Source organism: Silene latifolia, chromosome 3, assembly GCF_048544455.1.
Source record: "Silene latifolia isolate original U9 population chromosome 3, ASM4854445v1, whole genome shotgun sequence".
NCBI classification, from domain to species: Eukaryota; Viridiplantae; Streptophyta; class Magnoliopsida; order Caryophyllales; family Caryophyllaceae; genus Silene; species Silene latifolia.
Window position 1 is genome coordinate 3526072 of NC_133528.1, and position 26227 is coordinate 3552298.

Here is a 26227-nt window from a genome sequence, read left to right on the forward strand (position 1 = left end):
CACTAGAATGGATTGAATCCATTCCAAAAGCTCCAACCAAACACTTAGTATTATTTGCCCATTTTGGAAGAAAAATACTCCCTCTGTCCCGGTCAATTGTTGTTCATTAATTTTGGCACAAAGACCAAGGAAAGAGGAATGAACCAATTATTAAATGACAAGTGGAACAAATTGAGTGGGAATAATCAAATTGTTCATCAAGTTCATACTTAAAATAGAAAGGACAACAAATGACTCAGACACCCCAATATGGAAAAGGACAACAAATAACCGGGACAGAGAAAGTAAAATATTACTCCCTCCTATTCACGGTTTTATTCCCTATTTTCTTAAACAGATTATTCAGGTTTTCTTCCCCTTTCTTATTTTGAAAACTTTTACTCTTATTTTATTCATTCATTTCTCCTATCACCAAACTCCACCTAAATTTTACTCTTATTTTATTCATCCCTCTCTCCTATCACCAAACCCCACCAAACTCACAATTCCTTATTTAATTCCTAATTATTCATTCATCTCTCCAATCCACAAACCCCAACATCTTCCTTTATTCATTCTTTAATCATCTCATAAAGTCTTGTGCTCATATCAAAGAGGAATAAAACCTTGAATAAGAGGGAGTAGTTGATTTACAAGACTCCTCAAAATTTTTTTTTTTTTTTTTTTTTTGACAGTAGGAGAAAAATAACTTACAATGTCACATATGTTACAAAGTAAGCTATTCGACTTAGTAGCATACAGATTACATGCAACTTGTTTAAAACTAAAAGTACAACAAAAAGATAAACTATAACATCGAAGGTTGCATAGTATCGGACGGAAAGGACTCCTCAAAATTTTGATATTGCTTTCTATCGTTTTACCTTGCAGGTATAAACCGGAACGACAAGCCGAATCTGCTACCGAACCGAGTTAACTACCCCAAAGTGACGGAGCAATTTTGTGAATCTGCTACCAACAAATAGAATTTGGATCCTCTCCATTTCTTTTTCTTTTAGGAAATGGAACTTAAACCCTTTAAATAATATTTTTTCCATTAAACCCCATCATTCCTTTATTTTTATCCATAAATTTAGAATCGTTCGATAATCCCAAGATGTGATCTGGGCCACCAAAAAGAAATGAATTCTCCATTTCTTTTAAGAAATAAAGATCTCCACTCCAACAAATATACCAATCTTTCGGAAGATGCTACACATACACAATGTGTATGAAATTTTCCATACACAGCCACTCACAACGCGACACGTGGCAAACTAGAGTTAACCTACATTAGTTAGTATAGGGTTATATTAGTAATTTTGCAATTGTGGTTAACTTGTTAACTATAGGTAGTTAGTTTATTTATGGAATGTTTTATTCAATTTTAATCAATAAATCAAATCAATTATTTCGAATTTTTTTTCATTTTATTCCATATTTATTTGTTTTTCATTGTTGACCAATGTTGAGTAAATCAATCAAAACTTTATGAAGATCATGATCGATCATCAATTGATTAACCCTAATTTTATTTGTTCAAACTTGAGTAAACTCAATCAAATTTTTTATTAAGATTAGAAGTTAACATGATTAACCATATTATTAGTCGATTATTTTTTTTCTGATCAAAAACTTGACTAAATTGAATCAAAAATTACTGTAGATCATAATCAATTAAACAAACTTCATGAACCCAAATTTTGGGTACATCGGGTTATTAATCGAAAACTTGATTAAATTGAATCAAAAAATAATCTATATCATAATCAATTAAACAAACTTTGTGGGAAATCGAATTCATCAATCGATTGAAAATCAATACGGATTAAATTCAATCAAAACTTAATCAATTAATTTATGAAAATTATATTCAAATTTATTTTTCTATTCTTGATCAATTTTCCCTCCATATTTTTCCCTCCAAAATCAAGTGCTAAATCAATGGATTGTGTAAATATTTCGAATAAAAAAAAATACAGAAAATCGAAAAGTATAATAGACGAATATAAGATAAAATGGAAAAGATATGGTGAATATGAAAGAATTTCGAAAAAATAAAAGATATGATCTTCATTAAATCATTCCTAAATTATAGCCAACCGAAATCTTAATTGAATCATTCCTAAAAACTATTATAATATAATTAAATGTAGAAGATAAATGGACGTGTTGATACCCCTGCTAAGTTAGTTACGAGTCACTTTGCAAATATCATATCACATTATACTCCCTCACCCGTGTTCGAACCTCAATAACAACAATTTCTTTTTACCTTTTACAATTATCAATTTTTCATCAAAGCTACAAATTTAATAAAAAAAAACAATAATTAAGGCTCTGTTTGGCAGTACGCTTCAGATACCTGATTTGCCTCAAGTAGCTTTTTTGCAAAAAAGTCCAGGTACCTTGTTTTTTTAGAGTGTTTGGCAACTACCTTTTTTGACCTTAAAAGTCGCGAAACGAAATCTTTTCTCACGTAAGATTTTGAAATCAGTCTGATTTCTTTTTAACTACCTATTTTACCCTTATTTTTTTTTAATGTTATCAATTTAAAAAAAAAAAAAAAAATTCATTCAATTCAATAATCCTCCAAAAAAATTACCGCAGCCGTTCACTAAATTCTTCAGCACTCTTGCCCACAAAAAAATGAATTTCTACAATACAAGTACAAAACTTGAGCGTCGGATTGCATTTTTATAAAGGTTACATTCTTATAAGCTTGTTTATATAAGAATAGCTATAATTTTTAGTCGGATAATAATAGTAACCGTAATAAAAAAAATATAATAATTCCCGTCTTAAATTTGAGACGTAATTCCGTCTAGCAAAGATCGTTGCATTCCTCTTATAAAGCCTTTTCAAATCGGACCAACCCGATTCCGACAACACATCACTCTCAGCTACCCTCTTACACTCTACTTTTAAATAATTCTTTTATTTTTCATTATTATTATTATTATTATTATTATTATTATTATTATTATTGCTGCTTTACCCGTCCCCACCCCTACATTTGTCCCTTTCTACTCCTTCCTTCTTTCCCGAGCAAACCAGCAAAACAACAGAGTTAAATTACCATTTTCATCCCGTCTTCAACTCTAGATCCCTCCTCAATTTCTCAACCAAATTTCATAATTCTTGCACCATTCTCCTCCTTACTTCCTCCTCCATCTTTCTAGGTAAGAAAGTTGCGGTCTTATATGACTTTCGTTTTTTACCCGTCTTATAAAGTTTCGGTTTTTGCCTCAATCCTTCCGTTTCCTTCCTCGTTGATGAAGGTTTCGAAGATCCGGAGGAAGACTCAAGCTTTTGGGACCGTTTATTCGAATATTAAGTAGCGTTTAAGGTAACGGTTATAGGTTACTCGACAAATCGTCATGAATTTACCTTCCTACTCGGCTTTTTCTCTTTTTTTATTGTAAAGTTTATCGAGGGTAGATGGTTGTCCCAAAAGTTACCTTATAACTCAAAAAAATTACATATAAGCTAAAAAAATAATTGATTTTTAACGTCGTAAAACTAAAATGTAATTTATATACTCTATAATACTCGAAAAAAATACAAAAAAAACACAAAAAGTCATTAAGTATAATGTAGTACATCTGATCTGATGTACAATTCTTTTTCTCTTGTAAATGTCGCATGACTCTTTTTATTAATGAAATAATCTTTTCGTTTAAAAAACAAATATAAATAGTCAACTAACAGTCAATTAGGAAAGTTAGTTACTTTATCATCAATTAGAAAAGTTAGTTGATCCTAGTTAGTTAGAGGAAAGTCGGTTTATGGTCCTATATATCTCATTCATTACATATTTACATCTACAAATTACATGATCAATAGTACTTAATACTATTCGTTATCAAAATCAGATTATTTATATTTTATTACTGCAAATTTTCAGGATGTTTAAGAACATATTTGTACCTTCAATTTTCGTCATGATGCTAATCGTGTCATGTGGTAAGTTTTTAATTTATGGTACTCTTTTTTTATCTTCATTTTTTTTTTCATGTTAAAACGTAAATACATATGGGTTAGAGCTGATCAAATGGTCCCAGCCATTGACCCTACCTGAGCCACTTTTTTGAAGGGTTTAGGCCTTCTGTTTTGGCCCAAAAAGGCCCATGGACCAGCCTAAAAAGGCCCAAAATATTTTGGGGCCTGGTTTGGGCCAAGCGTTTGGCCTAAATTTTCGCCCAATCTGGCCCATATTTATTAATAATAAATATTTTTTCTAACAAAACCTATTAAAGTAGCGTTAAAGTTATACCCAACTCTTTACAAATTCAAGTATATTTTTTTAGATTTATAAAACAAAGTATACATAACATAAATCATATCTACGAGTGCATGATTAAGCATTTTAAAGTAGTGATGTTTGTCTTTATTTTATTTTATAGAGCAATTCATATGCATTTCATCATATTTTGTACAATTTTATAGTGTATGTTTTAAAAGTTGTAACTAAAGGTATTACGCTAATTATTTCCTAGGGTAAGTCGTAAATTTTAGGATCCGAAAAAGCCCATATAGGCTCAAAAGCCCGCATTAGCACATAAGGGTCGAGTTTGGGCTTGCTAAATAAGCCCACACATTTTGGCCCGACCCGACCCAGCCCACAAAAATGGGTCACTTTTGTTAGAAAGGCTCGACCCAAGCCCGCATTGGCCCGTCCCATGAACACCTCTAATATGGGCCATAGTTCTACATACGCTAGAGTTTGACATTTTCACTCTAAGTCGAAGAAATTTGCGTTGTCCTATACTCCGATGAGGGCCATGAGGCGATGAAGCTTCAATCTTAAAACCGCTATATCTGTTTTAATATTAAAATGAGTCAAATAGCCATATAACACCTCATCTGCACATATGAGATTATGTTTTTTGTTAATCTCAATGCATTATGTTTTTGTCGATCTTATCAATTTTATTTGACCTGCTTTTATTTTAAAACTGATATCTTAAACATGCATGTTTATTTTTAAGACTGATATGTCCGTCTTGAACATGTCAAATTGAAATAGGTGCAAGGGTTAATATTGGAGAAGAAGATGTGATGCTTCCAGATGGTCTAACTTGTAGAGGCGTCCCAGTATATTGCTCGCAAAAAGCATGTGAAGAAGATTGTGGTTCACGCAGAGGTCTATGTAGGCCTGAATTTAGCCTTTGTTGTTGTTACTAAAAATATTTATCCAATAATTATTGAAAGAAATAATAAAAATTACAAATATTATTCTAAAAACAAAAAGATTATGGAATGTAATTTTCTTATGTTATTTATATATTCCATCTTTTTCTTTATGAAAATGTTCCTCGTAAAACAATTTCGGAATAAATAAGTATAAAAAGATACATAGCCTTATATATATATATATACACAGTACTTTATAAAGCTCTTTATTTATTTTAGAAGGGGCATTTTACTATTTTAATCAAAGTCAAACAGATAATGAGACGGAAGAAGCATATCTGAATACATGATCAACGAAAAAGGTATTTCCTCGGAATCGAACCGTCCTTTACAAAGATGGTGTAACTTTCCGCTAAACCGAGCTGCTAAGTGCTATTGTCAGCATTACATAAATTGGCCATCAGAGGGAATTTTTCCAACACGGCTCCAAAATTTCTCTACAAAACTTCAAGATTGGAATCAACAAGTTTTTGGCAATATATTTAGACAAAAACGAGAACTCATGGCTCGTATTGAAGGGTGTCAGCGTGAATTGTCAAAGAAACGCATAACCTACCTTATAAAGTTAGAAGCACGACTTCGAAAGGAGCTTGACGAAGTTATAGACCGTGAAGAGTTATTGTGGTATCAAAAATCGCGAATGGAATTTATTAAGGATGGTGATCGGAATACGGCTTACTTTCACGTTAGCACGTTGGTTAGAAGGTGGCGAAACCGTATTACGTCTTTGAAAAACGAAAATGGAGCTTGGACAGAGGAACCGGCAGAGATTAAAAAAATAGTGGTTGACTACTACAAATGGCTCTATACAGAGGAGCTAAACGAGGCTATTGAAGATAAACTCCCGTGGAACATTTTCCAAGATTTTTCTAACAGTGATTGGGAATGGCTAAATCGACCTTTCAATATCGCTGAGTTAGAAAAGGTTATAAATAACATGGGAGCGTTAAAGGCCCCCGGTCCCGATGGTTTCCAAGCTCTCTTTTATAGGAAAAATTGGGATGTGGTGGCAGAATCACTTTGTGACATGGTCCTTAAAGCCTTGGAGGGTAAAGGTATGCCGGAAGGCCTCAATGATACGCATCTGGTACTTATACCTAAGGTAACCTCCCCAGAAGTTATCTCTCAATTCCGTCCTATTAGCTTATGCAATGTAGCGTACAAAATTATAAGTAAGACATTAGCTAATCGTATAAAAAAAGTCCTCCCACATATTATTTCTGAGACTCAGAGCGGATTCGTTCCGGGTAGACAAATTACGGATAATATCGTTGTATTTCAAGAAGCTATTCACTCTATGAGAAAAAGAAAGGGAAGACAGGGTTTTATGGCCATTAAAATCGATTTGGAAAAAGCCTATGATCGCCTCCGTTGGAATTTCATTTATGACACCATGAAGGATATGGGATTCCCGGGTCTCTTAGTGGACGTTGTTATGGAATGTGTGACTACAGCGAGAATGCAAGTTTTATGGAACGGAGAGCCAACTGAACAATTTACTCCAACGCGAGGAGTAAGACAAGGTGACCCTCTTTCTTCGTACCTCTTCGTCATGTGCTTAGAAAAATTACAGCAAGCAATCGATCTTGAGGTCCGTAATAAGAACTGGCGTCTTATTATTATTGGCCGGAATGGGCCGTCTATTACCAATCTCTTCTTTGCTGATGACATGGTCATTTTTGGGGAGGCAAACGAGGAGCAAGCTCTTGTTATGAGGTATGTTTTAGACAATTTCTGTGAGGCCTCGGGTGAAAAAATTAGTGCAGCCAAGTCCAGGGTATTCTTCTCCAAAAATACCGAGACAGATGTTTGGAATCGCGTGAGCATGGCCCTCGGTTTTGAGGAAACTGAAGACCTTGGTACCTATCTTGGGATGCCTACCATCAACGGTAGGGTAACTCGCCATACCTTCGAGCACTTAGAGGACAAAATGAATAATAGACTCGCGGGTTGGTCGACGAAGAAGTTGTCGCTTGCAGGCAGGGAAACGTTGGTTAAATCAACTCTTACGACCTTGGCAAATTATAGTATGCAAACTGCTAAGATCCTGCGTACTATTTGTGATACAATTGACAAGAATTCTCGCCGTTTCTTATGGGGAGGGGATGAGAATAAAAAATCTATCCACTTAATTAATTGGGAAACATTAAGTGCAACAGTAGAAGTCCGAGAGGAGGCCTAGGAATTGTTTCACCAGGACAAGCCAATGCAGCCTTCCTCACAAAACTTGGATGGCGAGTTCTAGCCGAACCTCAAAGTTTGTGGTCGCGAGTCCTCCGAGCTAAATATTGTAACAACAGATGTGACATAGACATTTTCCAACCCAAAAGCAACATGTCTAATGTCCGGGCGAGGGATATCGTCACGATCTAGGACCATAGTTAGAGGTACGGCTACCGCAGATGGGTAATGGAAGACGAACTCTCTTCTGGGATCATAACTGGGTTGATGGTGTGTGCCTCTCCGATAACGTTTTAAGCCCTATTCCCGAAGATATTCTAGGTGCTACTGTTAGCGATATGTGGTGCGAGTCCAATGGTTGGAAGTGGGACTTGTTCGCTGACTTCTTGCCACAAGAAATACTTCTCAAAATTGCATCCATTTCCCTAGTAATTGATCCGAGTTTGGAAGACTCCCTCTACTGGCAAGGCACTTCGTCTGGTAAGTTTACTATTAAATCAGCTTTGGGATATTTAAAAGGAGTCAATTACGATGAAATCCCGGAGTCCCCTGTTTGGCGCTCCATCTGGCGCCTCCCAGTCCAACAAAGAGTCCGAGTCTTTATTTGGCTAGCCGCCCATGGTCGTTTAATGGTTAATGTGAATCGGGTAAGAAGAAATATGGGAGATGATCCGAGATGCCCTCGTTGTCATGAAGCGGAGGAGACAGTTGAGCACCTCCTACGCTCGTGTTATGTGTCGCGGCAATTATGGGAGCTGGTAGGTATTAGCCGCAATAACAATTTCTTCTTCAACTCCAATTTTTCGACTTGGCTGACAAAAAACGCAAGTAATGATATTGAGTCCTCCATAGAAGATTGGCCTATGTACTTTGCTATTACTTGTTGATGGATATGGAGGTGGCGCAACAATATTGTTTTCGGACGAGAAAACGATAACCCACTAGACCCGAAGACGTTTCTACAGCAGCAATTTGCCAGTACGAAACAAGCCCTTGATCGTCATAACATCTTCATTCCCATACCACGCAGCCCACGGACTGAAATCTTCATTCGCTGGCTTCCCCCACCTCACGGGTGGGTCCTTCTAAATACCGATGGAGCTTCTAAAGGTAATCCGGGTCCAGCTGGGGGCGGAGGTATCTTTCGTGACGAGACCGGTAATTTCATCACTGCGTTTTTCTTCTCGTGTGGGTCCTGTACATCCATGAAAGCGGAGCTCCTAGCTCTCCTAGCCGGTTTAATGAGAGCTAAAGAACTCAATATACCAAAGCTCATTATACACATGGATAACTCTCCTTGTGTCAACCTGATAAATGAAGACCAACTGGTAAGTAATAATCTGAAATTTCTTGTTAAGCAGTGCAAGAAATTAATTCGAGATACCCAATGGAGAGTAAAGCTAGAGCACACATATCGAGAAGCCAACAAAGCAGCTGATTTCATGGCTAACAAGGGCGTCGCTTCAAGTACTTTAGTTACGCATTTAGATCTTCCTTTTAATGAGCTTCGTCCTATCCTTAGGGAGGACATTTTTGGGGTTACTACCCCTCGTGTAATAGCTACTAATTAATTTCGGGACTTTTGCCCCTCTTTCGCACCAAAAAAAAAAAAAAAAAAAAAAAAATTCAAAATCTCATTGAAGACGGCATGTATCCGTCACTTTGGAGTGACGGATACCATTTCCTCTCACAAATGACCCAAATAGAGGAGAGAGGGAAGCACATGGGGTGCCCCCACCTTGTCCCCCTATCCGTTTTGTGAGTGGCATTACCCGTCACTTGCTCCGACCCGTCTTCAACAAGACTAGCTGTTACATAAATACCCAACCGAATTATATCACCCGAATATAACTCGAAATGACTCGACCCGGCCCGAATATGACAAGTGACAAAATTAATATATATCGGGTGGGGTTATTAGACCAGTAGATCAAGGTAAATAAACGAATATTTTAATCGGTGTGAGAGGTGAAAGTAGAAAAGAATGTTGCAAGGAGAAGGTGAATAATATTTTTCTTTATCCCACTTTTATTGTCTCACTAGCTAGTATTCCCGCTTGGAACGGCCTGTTTAAAAATTTTATTATGATAATTGAAGAAAAATAATATAATTCATATATGACATTTAAATTAATATCTTTACTTAGAAATAAAAATAAATTAATTTTTCCAACTCTTAATTTCTTATATTTAACTTCAATGTTTTAAAATAAAATACATACAGTTTGAATAAGAATTTATTTTACTTTTATCAATTTATATTTGATTAAACTTGACATATGTTGTAAATGTCGTATGATTCTCTACATACTAAGAGAATAAGAAAGTTCAAACGTTTTCCCTCCAAAATACAACCCCATTTAAAGAAAATAAAATAAAATTACATTTTCTTTCATTAAATTTTTATCCTTTTACTAAAAATATAACATTTTTATTAACATATAATACTTTTATGAAATTATAATTTTATTTTTATCAAAACATAACTATAATCTTTTAATCAAATAAAATAAATATGGTAATTAGTTTCGTGATTTAATGCAGACTTACTTAGGAGTATAAAGCAAAACCATAAATTGTTATTGTAATTAGTTTCGTGATAAAAAGATTCATTAAAAAAAATTGTGAAAATTTATAAAAAAAATTGAATCATTAGTTTCGAGTTAATAAAAAAAATACACATTTCACTACATTACCCAATTTTTTTATCAATTTTACTGATCGATTATTTTGTTACATCAAAATATATGGAGGTGAATTTTGAAAATTAACGAGGTGTCAATTTAATATATAAGCAATATATAATATATAATACTCCCTCCTATTCTCCATATTGTTCCCCTTTGTTGGGGGCACAAGAATTAAGGAGGGAAATAAAATATTAATTGTGAGTTGGGTGGGGTTTGGTTATAGGAGAGAGGAATGAATAAAATAAGGAATTGTGAGTTGGGTGGGGTTTGGTGATAGGAGAGAGAAATGAATAATTAGGAATTAAATAAGAATTTGTGAGTTGGGTGGGGTTTGGTGATAGGAGAGAGGAATGAATAAAATAAGATTAAAAGTTTCCAAAAAAGGAAAGGGGAACAAAACCTGAATAATCCGTTTTAGGAATAGGGGAACAAAATGGAGAATAGGAGGGAGTATATAAAACGAAAAATCAATATATATGTCGTGCTATTAGGGATCTAAACTAGTTTTTTTATAATGAAATAATCTTTTCGTTTTAAAAAACATATATTAAACGCCAACTTATCAGTTTGATTTAGCCATGGCGAGTCCTGAGATCAGGAGCTGTCTGACAATAGAACAAAGCCTCGCCAACTATGCAGAAGTCATCTTGAGCGTAAAGTCCAACTTATCTGCAACAAAATCAGTTGTCATAGTAGTCGGAGGATCCTACGCTGGACGTAATTTTATTGACTCTCTTAAGTTATAAGCTCGTTGATTTTTATGTAATTTTTGCAATTTTTCCGTAGTTTTGGTAGCTTGGTTTCGACTGAAGTACCCCACATAGCTACTGGTGCACTTACATCCTCTGCACCCATACTTTCGTTCGACAGTATTACTCCAGAAGATGCAGCCTGTGCAGTTGTCAGCAAAGACTTTCAGGTATCATACAATTTACAATTCCTAATCTTTGAAATATACGAGTATCTTAATTTTCGCTTGTTAAATATTTTTCTGACCCTATATGGCTATGTTCAGGAACTTGATAAGAACTGCTACAACACAATTCGTCGATCATTGGCAATTATAGATGACATTGCATCACAGGAGAATGGTTTGGAGTTTCTCAGCCGATCTTTTAATACCTGTAGGAGAGTCACTTCAAAAAAATCCAACCGTTTACTGTTTGACACTAAGAATATCATAAAAAGCATAGCACGTGCCTATAGGTGACTACTAGAGGTCTAACATTATTAGACTTGATTATTGGCTTCAGACCGTTGCAATTCTCAAGTGGCCTAAAGACGTACCTGAGCAATGTCTACACATTGGTCGCCCAATATAACAGCCGCTTCAATACCTTCATCACATCAGTATCTAGTGCTATTATGGGAGATAAAGACCCCATCAACGGAATAGTCAAGGCTAAGTCTCTATTTGTTGGTTCGGAAAACTCTTGTCTTGAGATTATAGCAGATGGAGATGATCGTGCGGTCGTTTTTGATACAAACTCCCTGAAGGCCTGGAAATGGCAGGTATTTTCTTGATTTACTACAAAAAAAAAAGGTCAATAGTAAGTTAGTAATGGACCAAATCAGTCAGTAATTGAACATTTGAGACGGTTTTGATCCGTCCTTTAAAATTGTCGCAAAATCAAAATCTGCCCCTTAGCTAATTTGCGATTGTCTCCTGGAACGAATAGTGCGACCTTGACTTTTTTTCACTACGACGAATTTCAACAGTAAACATTAGACAATCGGTCCGTTGCAGTGATACGGTTGCTACAACCCATTTTTTCTTTGTAGTGATCCATTTTTCTTATAGTTAATAACTTCAGTAATCAACTGATCATATTACTTATAAAATGCAATTGAAAACTTCTTGTCGTTTTCATCCTACAACGATGTACTGAGCTTGTGGCGCCTAAGGGTTGCAGTGAAGATTCAATCCTTCCACCAAGTCGGTTTAACATGACTGCGTATACACAAGATTGTCTACGCAGATACACCGTGTTGCCTCGCCCTAAGTGGATTACTACCTACTATGGTGGTCAAGCTTATTAATTTCCGCAAGAGTTGTTTCCTCATGACCCGAAATACTATAAGGCTATACGGTTTTACTGATCAATTATTTTGTCAAATCAAAGTATATCGAGGTGAATTTTGAAAATTAACGAGGTGTCAGTTTAATATATAAGCAATATATAATATATAATATATAATATATAATATATAATATATAAAACGAAAAATCAATATATATGCCTCGCCAACTATGCAGAAGTCAACTTGAGCGTAAAGGCCAACTTATCTGCAACAAAATCAGTTGTCGTAGTAGTCGGAGGATCCTACGCTGGACGTAATTTTATTGACTCTCTTAAATTATAAGCTCATTGATTTTTATGTAATTTTTGCAATTTTTCCGTAATTTTGGTAGGTTGGTTTCGACTAAAGTACCCTCTAAGCAATATTATCTTTTCGAATGGTTTAAGAGACCCTCTAAGCAGTGCAGGCTAAGTCATTAAGTTACAATATGTTTCGCTTACAGCAAAATCTAACGTAATTTTATACTTAACATACTGTTAAACTATATACAGGGTGCTTAAGGACATATCTAGTACTATTGTTGCAATCACAACAAAAGAAGGTACGTATACAGTAAACCCGTCAGATCATGAAACTAAACACTACAAAAAAAAAATACGGAAACGTGACGGAAATACTTCGTCAATACAACCCTTTTCCGTCAGAAACATGGGTTCCTGACGGAAAAACCGTCAGGAATCAACCGTAAGTACGATTCGTCACGAAAAACGCATTTCTGACGGTTTTTCCGTCAGGATTTCAAAACTCTGACGGCTTACTGAAGGTAATTCCGTCAAAGCCCTTATCTAGGGTGGGCCAGAAAGTCAATATTTTGTTGACCTTTCTGACGGAAAAACCGTCAGGAAATAGGAATTCTTGATGGAAAATCCATCAGTAAAGTCAACATTTTGTTAATTCGTTTTTTCGGTCTACATGCTCCCGTTGTCTAGACTTGACTTCGTCTCCCGACGATCCAAAATGGCTTATTCATCAACGAGAAAAGGAGATGAGGGTATTTGCTGGCTGGATCGGGGCAACGAAACATCCCAACAACGGATGCAAGTTTCTACAAAGCTGTATGACTGTATTGTTACTTGCATTTAGTCTATTAGCGATTCTACAATACTTGATGTAATTTACAATGTAAAGAGTTCAAAAATTAATGAGTATCCCGGGGCTTGTGTAATTATACAGTTGGCTCACAACTTATTTATCAATAGATAACCAATTCCACTTTGCTTTGACGGGTCAAGCACTACAAAAAAAAGGTTCCATAGCGACGGAAAACTCCGTCGCAAATATGTCAATCCCGTCGCAAAAATAGATCTTGCGACGGAATTGCGACGGATTTAATCCGTCGCTCTATTTCGTCGCAAATTTTGGTTCTGCGACGGAAATTCCGTCGCTGCTAAAGACCTGCGACGGACGGTCTTGTCGCAAATACCCGTCGCAAAACAGTGACTTGCGACGGAAAATCCGTCGCATGTCACTGTTCATTGAAGGCCACGTGGTCACCAAAGTCAAACAGGAAGTCAAAATCTGCGACGGATTTTCCGTCGCTAATCACTGTTCATAAAGGCCACGTAGGCACTTAAGTCAAACAGAAAGTCAAAATCTGCGACGGAAAATCCGTCGCAGATCACTGTTCATATGGGACACGTGTCCCTAAAGTCAAACAGAAAGTCAACCCTTGCGACGGAAAATCCGTCGCAAATTCCGTCGCAGGATTAAATACCCGGTGGGTTTACAGCGTTCTTCCAGCGCCAAATTGCTTTGAAAGCAATTACATATACTCCCGTTTCCTACAAACATTCGTAAAATCCAGCAATTGAGAAATTCACAACTCGTTCAAGACGAGATTTCCAAACAACGTCTTCACATTAACTTAAAATAAAAGGTTTACAACCGTTTAGTACAATAATTGTTCAACAAAGAAAGCCAAATAAGTCCATAAACTACGGGGTAGGAATGATAACTTCTAATCAACAAACAACTACATCAATACACGGGAGTGGGAGTAGGAGTAGGCCTAGCATTGTCGCCACCATCATCATCAAAGTCATTTCTAGCTCCGGATGAACCTCCCGGTTACAAGTTTGAGTGGTAAAACCTTGTTGGCTCAAGAACTCCTCTATTGCCGCAAGCCTTTGAGATTGTTCGGCCTCGACTTGCTTTAGTCGCGCATTCTCTTTTGCGACTCTACCAACAAAACCCGGAGTATGAGGAGTAGAAAAGAGGTTACCGGTCGAGCGGCGGTGGTGCTCCCAAATTTGTGGTGCTGCATTTCCCGCGCCAAGTACTCTACCTTTCTTATCAAACCCTCCATGTTCTTCAATATAAATTTCATTATCATCAATGTTCTCGACCCCTTGGCTCAAGCTCGGTTTTCTTTGAGATGATTTTACCCTATATCAATAAAAAACGAAAGATTAGATACCATCTACTAAATAATCATGATTGAAAAAATGAGTTAAAAATTAAATAATTATAGTAACTTACGAAGAGTTGACCAGTTTTTTTGGATAACCATCCTTTTGTGCTATGCTTCCTTGTCTTCTCCAACATTTGCAAAGCGGACGGAATATCTCCTTTCCCATCTTTATCAATCTACAATTTTGATACTTGTTAAATATAATTACTAACTTTAAATAAAGTTAAAGAAAAAAAAGGTAATAAATTAAAAAAAGGAAGTGAAGAAATTACCATTGAGTCCATATATTGCAAAGTGCTTTTTCGACCCATTACGTGAGTAGCCAACGCCTTCCCTTTCTCGTCACTTCCCGACCTACGGTTGGCCGAATTCTGCTCCGATCTTGGCGTGAAAGTAGGATCTTCAAGTGGTCTATTCTTCAATTGACGGTGCAAGTCAACACTAATCCAATCCGGCTTTTCATGCTCTTCCTTATGATAAGCTCGATAAATCATTTGCCGTAAACGGGTCTTCATGGCATCTTCCCAAGCCTTCTTAACCCTTGCCTTGTCACGGGGATCGTAACTAACACGCCACTGTTCAATAAAAAATAAAGTTAGAAAATAAACTTGATTGTAAATAAATATAAAATAAATGAATAAAATACCTAGTATTAAATTAAATGACAATTGCTAATACCTCAAACCAATTCCACCAATCCTTCTTTAGAGTAGATGACGCCGATTTCCAATTAGGAGCATGTTCTTTGTAGTTGCATCCAATATTATCCGATATCAAGCTCACAACTTTCTCATTCTTGAACCTGAAAAAAAGAATGAGAAGATAATAAATATATATATAAATCGTTATAAAAATAATTAATTACGAAGAAATAACATACTAACCAAACGCCACCATCTTGCTCAAGAGAATCGAGATGAATTTTGTCAACTCGCTTTGGTATTTCTTCATTCTCGTTTCCCCGTCCTTGGTTTCTGCATTACTATTACTACCATGTCTTCGTCTCCTCGACGCCATAGAAACCAACTAAATTCCTCAACATTGTTAGAAATCAAATAATAGCAACCAAATAACAAATTAGCAAAGTAAGAAATTGGCAACGTAAGAAATCAAATAATCAAATAATAGCAACAAAAAAAGAAATTGGCAAAGTAAGAAATCAAAGCTTCAAATAATAGCAACAAAATAAGAAATTGGCAAAGTAAGAAATCAAATAATCAAATAATAGCAACAAAAAAAGAAATTGGCAAAGTAAGAAATCAAATAATCAAATAATAGCTACCAAATAAGAAAGATTTCATTAAATTAAGCCATACGGCATCTACAACTAATAGTACCAACAAAGTAATAAGATTGAAAGAAAGGGTACAAAACATCTACAACTAATATAAATCCTAGACATCATCATCATCATCATCATCATCATCACTTAAATTAGTGTTTTCGTTGCTTTCAAAAAGCGATTCTAAAAAATCCTCATCATCATCTTCTTCTAAATACTTCTTCAAAGCCTCCTCTCCTAACTCTTCCTCATCTTCATCTTCTTCTAAATACTTTTGTACCTAGCTCTACCACATTTTCTACAATTGTCGAGAAGAGCGTCGTCCATCCAAAAAAGCATACATCCATTAAAACATGCATCTATCTTTTCATGAGGAAGTTGAAGAGCTTTGAGAACATTTTTGGTTTCATAGAAGTTACGCATCAAAATATGATCTTGAGGAAGAAGGTCTCCCATGAGTGACGTGAAACCATCTACACATTTATGGGCTAAGTTGTATTCACATTTCGAGAGACAAGCCTTGCACCGATCGTAGCAATGAGAGCCGACATCCCTCGTAGACAAAGTTGCTCGGCACGTTTTAACATTTGGAAAAAGGCTAATACATTGGGATTTGGAGATTCATCAACCACCTCGGCATTAAGAGCTTCTTCCCTAATTTGATCAATGCTATCGCGCAACGCATCCTCTACCATATCCCTATAAGGATTGTCAGAGGGCATTGCCATTTCCTCTTCCTCAACGGGAAATTTCTCTCCGTGACACACCCAATCATAATAGTTGTCACAAAAACCCTTTAGACCAAGGTGTTTTCGTACATCTTATTCAACTAAAAACTTTTTATTTTTGCACTTACTACATGGACACCTAATTTCTTTATTTCTAATGAATTCGTCTTGTTGCTTAACATAATCAATGAATTTATTAACCCCTATTACAAATTCCTTCCTTAATTTTTTATTGGAATCCAACCTTTCATACATCCAGTTTCGTTCTAATCTCTTCATTGCAAATCTACATATATATTAGTAAATAAAAATTATTAATAAAAATGGTAAGAGCATTCATAAACTTATCTTTGAATTTTTCATACAACAACAACAACAACAACAACAAAAACAACAACAACAACAACAACAACCACAACCTGCAAAAAAATACTTTCGAAGATTGGGGTCCTTATCTCTCCAACCTAAACCCATCTTTGAATCTTTCATACCATTAGTAAATACCCAATTTTTTTTCTTGATTGTAATGAGACAAAAATTCGGCAAAGACTTCCTTACGCTTCTCCAAATACATTATTTAGAATGAATTCTCACTCTACATATGTATTCGGAGAACATTAAAGGAAATGTCAACCAAATTTTGTCTCATAACAATCAACAAAAAAATTGAGTATTTACCACCTAAATGGCATAAAAGATTCAAAGACAAATCCAAAACGGGACTATTCAAGAATTACACCTAATGTGTAATCCCTGAACGGGTACTAGGTCAAAAATATATTAACAATCACAACACAAGCATAAGATGAATTAATATTTGTAAAAAAAATATACATGACACAAATGTACACAACTTATCAAAACAAACTTAATAATTACTAATAAATCTTATAAAACTAAGCAAAAGTAGAGTAAGCATCCTTAAATTGGTTTAAACATCATAAATTGTCTTTTAATTAAACTAAATCATTTTAATAATCCTAAACTTAATTAAATTAAGCATTATAAAATTGATTTAAACATCCTAAATTGGCTTTTAACTAAATTAAACTATCCTAATAATCCTAAACATTCTAAATTAGATATTAATTAAACTAATTTATTTTACCAATCCTAAACTTAATTAAACTAAGTATTATAAAATTGATTTAAACATCCTAAATTGGCTTTTAACTAAATTTCACTATCCTAATAATACTAAACATCCTAAATTGGATTTCAACTAAACTAAACAATCCTAATAATACTAAACATCCTAAATTGGCTTTCAACTAAACTAAACAACCTAATAATACTAAGCATCCTAAACTAATCATAATTAATTTAAACAATAACCATAAACCCTAATTAATCAAAATAGTAAAATAAATTAAACAAACCTTAAATTAATTAAGAGATGGAGACAAGGGAGAAGAGCGGCGGTGGCGGGACCAAACGGCGGCGGCGGCGACTAGGCGGCGGCGAGGGAGCAAGGCGGCAGAAAAAAAAAAGGGAATGGGGAAAGGAAAAAAGGGAAAGGGGAAAGGAGAAGAAAGGGGAAAAGGGAAAGGAGAAATAGGAGGAGTGATTTGGGGAGTAGGGTGGTGGTGGGAGTGGTGGTGGTGAGATTGAGGGAGACGGAGTTTTGGGTGATTTGGGGGAAAATAATTGAAGAGTGATAATGAAGGGGGAGGAGACGCTGCTGCCCGTATAAAAAAAACATGCGACGGACTTTGCGACGGACTGTCCGTCGCAAACATAAAATAATAATAAATCCTGCGATGGAATTTCCGTCGCAGACTTAAAATAATATTATTTTTCCAGCGTGTTAAGAGGTGTACAGCTGGACACTTTAAAATGTCTGCGACGGAAATTCCGTCGCACAAAAAATATTATTTTAATATAGCGACGGAATTTCCGTCGCAGACTTTATTATTATTTTATTCTCGCGACGGAATTTCCGTCGCAGCCCTTCCCGCCATGTCAGAAAATTTGGTGGTCTGGGAAAATAGGCTGCAACGGAAAGTCCGTCGCAAGTCCGTCGCAGAGTATAAGGTCCGTCGCAGTGTCCGTCGCAGGTTTAAATTTGCTACGGATTATTATTCCGTCGCAGTGTGTCCGTCGCATCGAGACGTTTTTTTTGTAGTGAAGGGCAGGCCGGGTCCATTATCCTGGCCCGGGCAATTCAAATGGGTCATGCCGGGTTGAGGGCCGGACTGGCCAGGCTGGGAAATGCTGACCTGAGTGACGGGTTGGGTCGCGCTGACCCGTCAATTTGGCTAGCTCTAGGGTTAACCCACATTAGTCACCAAAAAATTTTTAGTCCGTATGTTATTATTTAGTATTATGAAAGATAAATTTCGAACTTTCTATGTTATTCCACCATTTCACATTTTTTTTTTTTTTTTTTTTTTGGGCAGCTGTGAAAGAAAACTTTCTTACAATCCCATAGCTCGTTTCACTAGTCGATGAGCCACAGAATTCAGGTTTTTAGGAATAAAACTAAAACTAATACAATGAAAGAAAGGTAAACTAGCTTTAATATCAAGTAGGATTCCTTGTGTCAAATGGTGTCCGTTCTCCACTCTTGTGATCTGTAGTAAGATCTATAGGCAATCAGAAAACACATCCAAATGAAAAATCCCATTATCGCTAAGCCATCTTAATGCTTCTCGGATACCCTTTGCCTTGTAAAGCAGATTCAGTCCAAATACTCCTGCCGCCTTCAAAGATGATAGAACCTTTAGGGTACGCCACCCAACCAGCGAGAGACATTAATGACGTATTCCATCCAGCATCCACTTTCACCCTAATAGTATTACACCCTCTGCCTATGCCTATCAGATAAACCGGAAAACTATTTTCCAGTTTTTCCCGAACTTCATTACGTAGACCAGGAAAAACCCCTTTTGTACTTACCATCCCTTGGGTAGCCTCATAAGCAGCAGTTGCCTCAGCAGTCATCTTAGATTGTAAATTGTAGAAAGCCTCGGGCGAAAATGAATCCCCTCTAAAAACGAGATTATTACGCGTAAACCATATGCACCGGATTGTAGCAAGCAGGTTAATAATAGAATAGCTAGATAGGCTTATCTCAATTACACTGTATTTCTTCATCGGCTAACAATGAACATATTTGATCCCTTTTATTTATTAACATTTTATTTAAGTGAAAACAATTTTTACAAAACATTCTTTTCGGGCATAATCATGATTCTTGGCACATATTATGAAAATACATGCCATATGATGAAACTATAAAGTCGGAAACATCACATTGCCAATTAATTTTTTTATTAGTACAAAAAAAAACCAATTAATCTTTTTATAAAAGAACAATCTTTTTAAGTTAATTTAGTGCGAGACCAACACATTAAACTATAGACTCAGTGGATATACTCATTAAGTTAAATATTTTACGTTGATTGTGCATGTTAAGAGAATATGTTGTAACTTATTTAGTATCCACTCATTTAATTGCGCTGAACTAATCAATTTAACTAAGACAAATGCATTTTATTCGCATTCCCAAACTTTCTTAATGTGAATTTGTGGTGGAAGATCAATGAAAAACCTATAAATAACCCACTTAATTTTTACTCATATTAGAAAAACACAAAAAAAATACAAACTCAACCATTGTTTATACTCCAAAAAAGCAACAAAAAAATAAAAAAGAAAACAGAAAAAGAATAAGAGAATAATAAGTTTCAATGGCATCATACATATTCAGCATTATTATATTTTGCTATGTAAGTAAAGTGATCGTACCTCTTAAAACATTTTTCAGTTATGTTCATTTTATAACGTTCGCTAATAGAAATATATTTGTTGTTTTAATTATTATTTATTAGGCTGCAATTTTATCTAGCGAAGCAACACTCCTCCCTCTTTTAGCTTATGGAGCAGCAAGAAAGCACATGATGTTACATGGACAAGGTAACGGGCAAGGACAAGGACAAGCATTTGGTAATTTAGGATTTCAAGGAGGGGCTAATGTTGGGGGGCAAGGTGCCGCACAAATAGGAGGACAAGCTTTAGGAGGAGCTAGTGGTGCTGGCCAAATTGGAGGCTCTGGGGAAGCTAGCGAGGGTGGACAAATCGGAGGCTCTGGTGGAGCGAGTGGGGGAGGGGCTGGGCAAATTGGAGGCTCTGGGGAAGCTAGTGGGGCTGGACAAATTGGAGGCTCTGGTGGAGTGAGCGGAGGAGGGGCTTTGAAAATTGGAGGCTTTGGGGAAGCTAGCGGGAGAGGAGGAATTGGAGGGGGGGCTAGCGATAGTGGACAAATTGGAGGTTCGGGAGGAGCTGGTGGAGAAGGAGAAGCATCAGAGCAAATTGGAGGTTCAGGAGCTGGTGGAGAAGGAGAAGCATTAGGAGATACATCAGGAAAATTCGATGCTTCTAATGAAAGTGGAGGTGCAGCAGATGCGTCAAAACAAGGAGATGCATCTGGACAAGGTGAAGGAGGAGCTAGTGGCTATGGGCAAGTATCTGGACAAGTTGGAGGGGGAGATAGCGGCACTGGACAAATTGAAGGTTTAGTGGGAGCCGCTGGAGAAGGAGATACATCAGGGAAAGTTGGAGGTTCAGCTGGAGCTAGTGGCTCTGGGCAAGTATTTGGACAAGGTGGATTTTCAGGAGGAGTTAGTGGTTCGGGACAAGCATCAGGAGATGCGTCTGGGCAAGCTAATGCTTCCGGAGCAGGAGATGCATCTGGACAAATTGGAGGTGGGGCTAGTGGCGGAGGGCAGGCATTAGGACACTTCAAAGGTCAGTTCTCTGGTGGAATTTCTGGTCGCGGTCATTTAGCCGGTCAAGCATCAAAGTCTAGTGAAAGTGAAGCTTCCAAAGATCCAGATTCAACAAGAAGAAAATCCAGAAAACTTTTAGAAGTTGCAAATCAATTGATAAGATAATAAAAGAAGAACTTGTTAAAGCTAAATATTTACTTGATAACGGCACTCACTTCGTTTTATTACAATATGTACAAGTGCTTGATGGTCGATTATAACACTCAAATGCGATGTCAATTTAGAGACATGAATAACGTAATAATACGAAGATCGATAATTGATCGTTGCAATTTTTATCATTGACTCATTATATTGCCAGTTTTGCTTCTGACGTCTCACAACCTTCTTTTTCCTTTTTAACGTTATTTATATCTGGTGTGAATCATCACAAGTAGAATTGCTTCAATTTATACACAAAATCTTATTATACAGAAAACCACTCTTAATATGCTCGTTCATCTACTCTAAAAGAAACTTGTGCTTTGCTGCCATTCAATTTGAATTATCATACTACTCCCTCTCATCCAAACTAAAGGTAACAGTTGCTTTATCACACTTGCCGAGACACGTTTTGCAACGTGAATATCTTTAGTTACACATTGTTAAAAATTATAAAAGTTTGATATTCGTATAACATTCATAACGATAAATCAAACAAGATCTTACATGACTATATTTTGTCTTACAGATTAAGAATTATATCAAAGATTCTCTACGACCATAAATAGTGCCAAAAAGCAAGTGTTACCTTTGGTTTGGATGGGAGGGAGTATTTACTTGGAACACTTCTTATAACATGATTTTCCAATAATTTCTTTTTAAACAATTTTACTAACTTATTAAAATAATCCCTCGTATATTTAAGTAAACATTTAACGACTATAATTGTATTAATCGTCATTTTATAAATTGTTGTTACTAATTTTGTTTAGTGAAATTGTCTACATAATCGATTACTCTACGAGAGTTAGTAAATATTTCACACTCACCTGTTTTAGAGCCTTAACCTAACATCGTATATTTTTAAGTAAACATTTTAATAACGACTATAATTGTAATAATCGTCATCTTATATATTGTTGTGATAGAGCTGATCATGGGTCGGGTCTATGCGGGCTTGGGCCGGGATGATAAAAATGGTCCACATGTGCTGGTTGGGCCGGACCGGGCCAAATGAGAGGGCCTATTTAGCGAGCCCAATCCCGGCCCTTATTGGCTAAATCGGGCTTTTGGGCCTATATGGCCTTTTCGGGCCCTAAAGTTTACGACTTACCGAATGAGATAAGTAGTATAATACCTTCAACTTGTACTTTAAATGTGCACTTAGTATAAAAAATCGCAAAGTATGATGAAATACATATGAATTAATCTCCAAAAATAGAATAAAAGACAATCATCGACACATTATAAAGTTTAATCATACCTAGTAGATATGATTTATGTTACGTGAACATCGCTTTTAAATCTCAATAAATATATGCATGAGTTTATAAGGAATTATATATAAAATTTACGCTAAAACAAATTGTATACGAAAAATATTCCTTAATTAAATAAATATGGGCCAGGCCGTACGAAATTTGGGCCAAAGCCGGCCCAAAAGTACATTGGGCTTTTTTGGGCCATCCCATGGGCCAAAATAAAAGGTCTGAGCCCTTCAAAAAAAAGCAGACTGGGCCGGGCCGGATCAATAGGTTTGGGCCATTTGATCACCTCTATGTTGTCACCAATTTTGTTAAGTGAAGTTGTATACATATAATCTACTAGATTTTGTGCCCGTGCGTTGCACGGGTACTAAAATAATTTATACCAATAATGTGTTCCACTACTTTATATTTTAGACTTTTAGCTGTAAAATAATGTGCATATATTTAAATTCTTCTACGAATATGAGAATACACACATTCTCATTTGTGATGGACAGACGGGCCAAATAATACCCATATGGCTAGGGAAAGACAAACTAAGAGTAATATATATAAGTTAGCATTGAATTGTCTCATTGTTCATATACTTGTATAGTTGTATATATTTTTTCCAGGTTAGGATCCTTCTCGATAATGCTGCTGAAGTTTCACTCTTTCGGCTCCCTCTTGTATATATAACCTGTAAGGTCACCTGGATCGTACTCCAGGAGATTTACTAATAGCGAGAAGTTCATTGTAGTTCTTCGGCCGTGCTCCGCTTCTTTCCTTCCTCGCTGCCGCAGCTCTCCTCGTATCATGGTGTTGTGTATATATATAATGAATTTGGTAACTAATTTTTTTGGTAACTAATTAATAAATAATAATGGAATAACTTGAATCCTACTATATTTGAAACTATTATTTACAATATAGACATTTGACCACACAAAGACTACGGAGTATAACTCTATCACTATATAGAAACCAAACACCAGTCACTCGAAGCTCCTATAAGAAGGCAAATAAACAGTTTGCTTAACCAAACACCAGTCACTCACATTGTCGTTTATTTTATTAAACAACGCAAAACATCAAGTAACTCCGGCAATTGGGACTGTCATTATCGTGGAGACTAAAATTATTTCACACAAACACACAAGTCATCAGCAACAACTCTAATCTGACCATAGTGAGCGGTTGACAAAACACTCTGATATACGGGTCGGGTCGAATACGGGTCGGGTTAATCTATTAACTTTCTTTTTCCTCTCTTTTTTCTATGTAAACATATGTGCATGATTGCTCAAAATTGTCTTACAATTATTTGATTTATCAAAACATATATAATGTTTCTTAAATATCGTCCTTATAATATTAAGGAGACTCTGCTTATTCACAGGGGTGTGTGTTCATAGCTGACTTTAGTCAACCATCTTTTGAGGTCGAAAACTCATGAAACTTAACTCGCGATTCGGAAATACCCTAACTCAAAATAGACGGTTAATTTAAGGTTAATAGTCAGCCTTATCCTTTCGACACGAAATATATTTTTTTATTTAAAATCTTAAATTAAAAGTTATGTACATATTGATCCATGTTTTGATTGTAATGCAACCCCTTTTTTGATTCAACTCGTATAAGCCGATTTTGCATATCTATGAGGCTTGTACCTGAAAAGATATATGAATAGGAATAGGACTTTGAAGCAACATTGTTGCACTTATTAAATTGACGTAAAAATCAATATATTTGCATATGTGATAAGAACACCCCATTTCAATAACCGTAGCATTTTCCCCTCTTTCGGTCTTTTTTTTTTTTTCAAATTAATTGGCTGCTATTGTTTTGGGTAAGTAAAATACTGAACTTCCAAATTACCCACTCTCCATCACTATTTTTTAATAACTTTTGGTGGTCAAACATTTATAAGCCTTACGTTAGGCATTTTCTTAAAGTGTTTTTTTTTTTAAACCCAAGATAATATCATACAAATAAGAAGTGGAAGCCATGTATCATCAAAAAGTTAAACTAATTATTGAGACTTCAGATCCAATCCAATTAATGGAGAACCACGCAATCACTTTACATATTTGTTCTAAAACAAATCCAGAAGGGAATTATCAACCAAAGTTAATACATCTGACTTCAATCTCTGATGAACAAAAATTCTATATACTCTTGCATACGGAACATAAAATATAAGGAAAATAATAGGAAACATGTATACAAATTGACAAATAACAGAAAAATATAGGCATACTGTATTTTCTCTAAATTAAAAATTGAATTAAGTTGTATAAAAATTATTGTCATCTAGCAAAAGAAGCAAAATCATTAATTAGAATCAGTATATATACAAAGTACTGTAACGATGTAACTAAAAATATTTCTACAAATAAATTATGCGTACGTACGAAGTATTGTGCAGATTAATCTCGAATAAATTATGCGTACGTACATTAATTATATTTCTACAAATACAGTATGAAAAGCAAGATACTCTCAAAAATATAAATTATAAATAAATTTAAATGAACATCGAACATATGCCGCTACCTGTAGTAATTATTGTGCTGCGAGAACTTGATTCATCTTCAATCAACCCTTTTATGAATTTGTATCCCTACATAAGAATACGAAGTATTGTGCAGATTAATCTCGAATAAATTATGCGTACGTACATTAATTATATTTCTACAAATACAGTATGAAAAGCAAGATACTCTCAAAAATATAAATTATAAATAAATTTAAATGAACATCGAACATATGCCGCTACCTGTAGTAATTATTGTGCTGCGAGAACTTGATTCATCTTCAATCAACCCTTTTATGAATTTGTATCCCTACATAAGAATAGTTAAATCAATTTTAGAACTTTTAAAAACAAACACATAACTAAATATAGTCCTACGTACTGAGACTACGGACTAAAACCAATAAAAATAAAAAAGCACATGAATGGCTTTACTGAATGAAATGACCGTATATATACATTGCCCCAATACAGTATTGGGCAGGTTTTGGACTCTATCCTTAACCTTAAAACTCAATCTTTTTGTAATTTACTCTCTCTATCTTATTTAAATTTTATCATTAATATTTTTAAAATTTCTCTATTATTTATCTATTTAACGTGTTTCATTAAAGTTGGAGTCTCTAGAATTGCCTGAAAAAAGCCTCTTTTATATATATATATTGATTACTCTACAAGAGTTAGTAAATACATATAATCAATTAAGCTAATTTGCATAAAATCTTTTACAAAAAAAAATAAAAAATAAAAACTACTCCGTACAATAAAGAAAATATTTGTCAAACTCATATAATTTCAGTCAACGAGAAGTCTTACCTTTATTACAAAACCGTCTTACACAATACTTACCCGACTCATATAAACGAATAATACGGGTAACTATATAAACAACACTTGCTAAACAGAAAAAACAGACAAGTAACTGTTACTAATTATATCAAGATTCTTATAATTTCCACAGTAAAA

General features: G+C 35.4%; 2 protein-coding genes and 1 long non-coding RNA gene across 3 annotated transcripts; all 3 read left to right on the forward strand.

The window, feature by feature from the left end:
* The first annotated feature begins 2974 nt into the window (after nt 1-2974).
* Nucleotides 2975-5291, forward strand: LOC141646801 (uncharacterized). Its single transcript, XR_012545621.1, has 4 exons — nt 2975-3161; nt 3261-3328; nt 3887-3945; nt 5009-5291. It is a non-coding gene; the product is annotated as an uncharacterized LOC141646801 (long non-coding RNA).
* Nucleotides 5292-10623: 5332 nt separating this feature from the next.
* On the forward strand, nt 10624-12627 carry LOC141646520 (uncharacterized). The gene is made up of 5 exons (XM_074454391.1): nt 10624-10762; nt 10858-10964; nt 11061-11206; nt 11299-11557; nt 12619-12627. Exons 1-5 carry the CDS (start codon nt 10624-10626, stop codon nt 12625-12627), a joined length of 660 nt encoding a protein of 219 aa, XP_074310492.1.
* Nucleotides 12628-20133: 7506 nt separating this feature from the next.
* LOC141646802 (uncharacterized) lies at nt 20134-21615 on the forward strand. Its single transcript, XM_074454766.1, has 2 exons — nt 20134-20278; nt 20381-21615. The coding sequence occupies exons 1-2, from the start codon at nt 20240-20242 to the stop codon at nt 21440-21442; spliced, it is 1101 nt and encodes a 366-aa protein (XP_074310867.1). The 5' UTR covers nt 20134-20239; the 3' UTR covers nt 21443-21615.
* The last annotated feature ends 4612 nt before the right edge of the window (nt 21616-26227 follow it).

Bases quoted from the DNA above. Each gene is read 5' to 3' on its own strand.
- LOC141646520 (XM_074454391.1), top strand. From the start codon at position 10,624: ATGGCGAGTCCTGAGATCAGGAGCTGTCTGACAATAGAACAAAGCCTC. The intron at 10,763-10,857 runs GTAATTTTATTG...TTTCGACTGAAG, and splicing joins CGGAGGATCCTACGCTGGAC to TACCCCACATAGCTACTGGT. The intron at 10,965-11,060 runs GTATCATACAAT...GGCTATGTTCAG, and splicing joins TTGTCAGCAAAGACTTTCAG to GAACTTGATAAGAACTGCTA.
- LOC141646802 (XM_074454766.1), top strand. From the start codon at position 20,240: ATGGCATCATACATATTCAGCATTATTATATTTTGCTAT. The intron at 20,279-20,380 runs GTAAGTAAAGTG...ATTATTTATTAG, and splicing joins GCATTATTATATTTTGCTAT to GCTGCAATTTTATCTAGCGA.